General features: G+C 32.4%; 1 protein-coding gene across 1 annotated transcript in view; it reads right to left on the reverse strand.

Annotated features, from left to right (window-relative positions):
• The window catches only part of LOC106467313, a gene marked incomplete at its 3' end in the record, with an annotated part of 36591 nt that overhangs the window by 28917 nt on the left and 3853 nt on the right, over positions 1–3821 (reverse strand). The window contains exon 3 of the mRNA XM_022395474.1: positions 2580–2692. Within this exon, the coding sequence (XP_022251182.1) occupies positions 2580–2692 (113 nt within the window). The remainder of the gene's footprint in view (positions 1–2579; positions 2693–3821) is intronic.

Genomic DNA, 3821 nt, shown 5'->3' on the forward strand with positions numbered 1-3821 from the left:
CGAAAGCTATAACTGTGGTTTTTATAACGCTTATCAATCGGAAAACTTAAGATATTTGACTAGGAATATTTATAAATTTCGAGAATTACAAATCGTCTAACTTCAGTGGATTCTCATTGGACATTAATATTTTTACGAAAACATTACCTAACTTCAATGGTGGAAAACTTAGTGTGTGTGTGGCCAAGAACAAAGCTAGCTAGCTTCCCGGCAAATCGTACTTACATCAACTCGTAATTTACTCGCTTATCGTAAACCCTCGATAAGATATCAAGGGAGTTCCAAACTAAAAATAAGATTTTACATATAAACCTTTGTTTATAATAACTATTTGTAATAATTGTTACTGTAAATTGTATTGTTGTGTGTATATTAAAACGTTAAAAACGAAGACGGTGTGTATCAATCTTGTTGGCAAATATCGTAAATTGACTAATATATCGGCATATATTTAAATAGTAAATCCAAAGTACAATTTAACTACTAAATTTAAATTATCAGTTAACTAAATTTCAGACCATTTGAAATTCTAATACGTAACACATCGCACTTCCTACGAAACGCCAAACAATGTGAAAATGTATTTCTAATACATACCGTTGCACCGCAATTTCATATTGGTTGTGGTTGTCACGTGACTTGCCGATTTGCACATTAAAATTGTTCTCATATAACGTACTCAACCCTCTGTATGGACATTCGTTCAGCCACTGCCCTTCATAAAAACTCGAACACGCCTTACAGACCTAGCAGGTGCAAGTTTCAACTCCAGACACCAAATTGATCATTAATATTATATTTTCCCAAACAATTTTATTACATGTAGTTGCGCAAACGACATGAAATAAGAAAACACGTGTTTAGAAAGTATATTCACTATATCAAATTCAAAGAATAAAAACGAATTTCTGAAGATCGATCAATACTTTCTTGTAGCGGAATGTTTTTATACAGAGACTCCACGTCAAAGCTAGTTCTATACACATTTCAAACAAACTTCAAATTCTACATCGAAGTAGAAAACTAAAAAATGAAGAAAATTCACGCACACGAAAAAACCTGTAATTGTAAGTGTCACTGTTTCTTACAGGAAAGTTAGGTTTGCGAATTTTCGTGAAACAAAAATATTCCAGGATGAAATTCAACTAGTCTGGTTTATTTAGGCGGAGCGCCATACTGTGGAGCGGAGGAGCCGCTATTCATTTTATGTTACCACCAAAAATATCGCGCTTAACGCCTTGAGGACGTGGGTGCGTTATAAGAATAACAGTCAACTCCCACTTTTCAGCCTGACAAGAATAGGGCAAGTTAATTTTTCCTATCTAACTTCAGGTGGCTAACAGTAGTTCAAGAGTTGGCGGTGGTGGCGATGACTAGCTGTCTTGTTGTAATCTATCACTTCAAAATTAGTAAGAGTTAGCGCAGATAGCCTTTGTGTAGGTTTAGGTGAAATCCAATGAACTAAAAACTTATGTCTTATTATCAGTTATAATTTTATGTTGTTTATTTTTCTAACTAAAATGAATATGGATGTAGTTTCCCTTGTAGACGTTAGCTCATCTTTAGGAACCTTGTACCATAATTTAGTATATAGTTGTAGGATAGTCATACATAAAAGGCAGGTAAACTGGGAGTTATAAATAGTGAAATAATGTGCTTATTTATCACAACACTGTGCTGAACACCCTGTTTAATTAATTTTAAATCATGTAGATCTAAGTAATGTTTCAAATAACCCTCAATTTGCATGAATAATGAAAAGATTTCATAATTTAGGTCACAAGTTTCTAGGCAACTACAATGTTTTCAATAACATACTGGCATAATTAAAACATTACTGAATGTACAAGAATGATCGTTCAGTCTGGTTGTTAAGTGTTGTGTGTGTATATATATACATAATGTATATTGTATTACAATAAATGTTTCCGCTTGGATTTCTAACAATCAATCATGATGAGAGTAAGATTCTTGTGAAACTCCGCTTTCTATTAAAGTACGTTTAGATATATAGATATTCTTGCAATAACACCAACAAAACCAAAGCTACTAATGACGTTTTTTACTGTGTACGTAACTTACTATTACATGTTCTAAAGCTATCGTTTCTTAACTAGAAACAAAACAGTGCACAAAAGCTTCAAGACCTGCGAATTGTCTCGAGTCTGAATGACACCGATTTTCTCTGTGAGGAACTAAGTGATTTAAGATTTAGCTAACATTACGTAATAAATATATTATTCATTGAGGTCTTAATCTTGTAAAACCACACAGCTCTGGAAATCCACATCTATAACAGTATAAGCCTATTCTCTAAGAACTGGGTCAGGTTTTCCTTATAAATGATGGAGGTTTGCAGTGTTCATTAAAATTATTTTCTTTTACAAGAGAACCTTCTAAATATTAATCATATATAATGTAAGCTTTTTTAAAAATAGAAACTCTTGATTATTTTCATCACCAACTAATATACTAATTATATTCTGTAGAGTTGAATTTACGAACTTTAAGTTTTACAATAATATGTATATAATGGATGTTATAACGTGCAAGAACCATACTGTTTAATAGATACTTACTAGACCTGGAGGACAGGTCAAGTCCTTCGTGGTGTTACCGCTTTCAGGATCAACTTCCAAGGGAACAAAGCAATTGACACAAATTAGTCCGGTGCTCAATAGAAAAATCACACCTGTAACAGAAATATTTAAGTAAAAACTTTAGCACTACTAAATAAGAAAAAAAAATATAAGTAAATTAAAATAAATGTGAGATATTAGCGCCACATAAATTTAAAGCAATATAAGTATCTGAGTATTAACATGACCTTTTATGCTTCTTAAATTATTCTCAGCTAATATGACACATTTGCACAACTTAATTGTTGTTTTTGTTGTTTAGCACAAAGATATAGCATTGACTAACTGCATTCTGTCCACCACGAGAAATCGATCCCCGTATTTTAGCGTTGTTAGTCTGTCAGTGGCGTAGCAAGGGATCTCAGCACCCGGGGGCAAAGACACTTTTGGCGCCCCCACCTCTGAAATGTTTTGATTATTTGTTTTGTGACTCATTACCCACTTAATGACAATAACATAAAGAATTAATTACCGCCTTACACAGACCTAAAATAAATAAAGTCACAATATAACATCTCACGATATTACAACTGTAAACCTGGAACTAATGAAGTATAGCCTACTAGGTGTACTTAAATAATTTGTAAACCATTTTGATATTTATGTCATCCAGTATTGTTCAAAGTCACATAGCTAGAGTAATCTTTCAAGCATGCAGAATAAATGTTGATAGTTATGTCATCTAGTATCGTTTAAAGTTACATAGCTAGAGTAATCTTTCAATCATGCAGAATAAATTTCTGTTATATCCCTAGTTTTGAAACTTATGTTTTATATGAGAATCCAGTCACTTGTGATGTACATGGATTATAAAACAGATTGATAAAATACTACTTAAGTTTACAAAGAACAAATTTTATTAGTTTACAAAACTGTACATATACTTAACTACATCTTGTACAGGTAGCATTCTGGTATTCATGGTTACATTATATGAACCTTTCGTGCTTTTTCTGCTGCAACTGCATCAATTAAACTATCAAAATTTAAGGTATTAAGTACGTCTTTTTCAATACTTAATATTGTCAAGTTACTAAGTCGTTCTTGAGTCAGTGAGGTTCTCAAGTATGTAAGAATTAATTTCAGCTTGCTAGAAGGTACCTTTCACAACTAGCAATAGAAACCCCTAATTGTTAACAAAATCTGCAATGCAATTCTTAAATTTGGAAAAACACCTTCACC

The sequence above is a fragment of the Limulus polyphemus genome, unplaced genomic scaffold (assembly GCF_000517525.1).
Source record: "Limulus polyphemus unplaced genomic scaffold, Limulus_polyphemus-2.1.2 Scaffold2564, whole genome shotgun sequence".
NCBI classification, from domain to species: domain Eukaryota; kingdom Metazoa; phylum Arthropoda; class Merostomata; order Xiphosura; family Limulidae; genus Limulus; species Limulus polyphemus.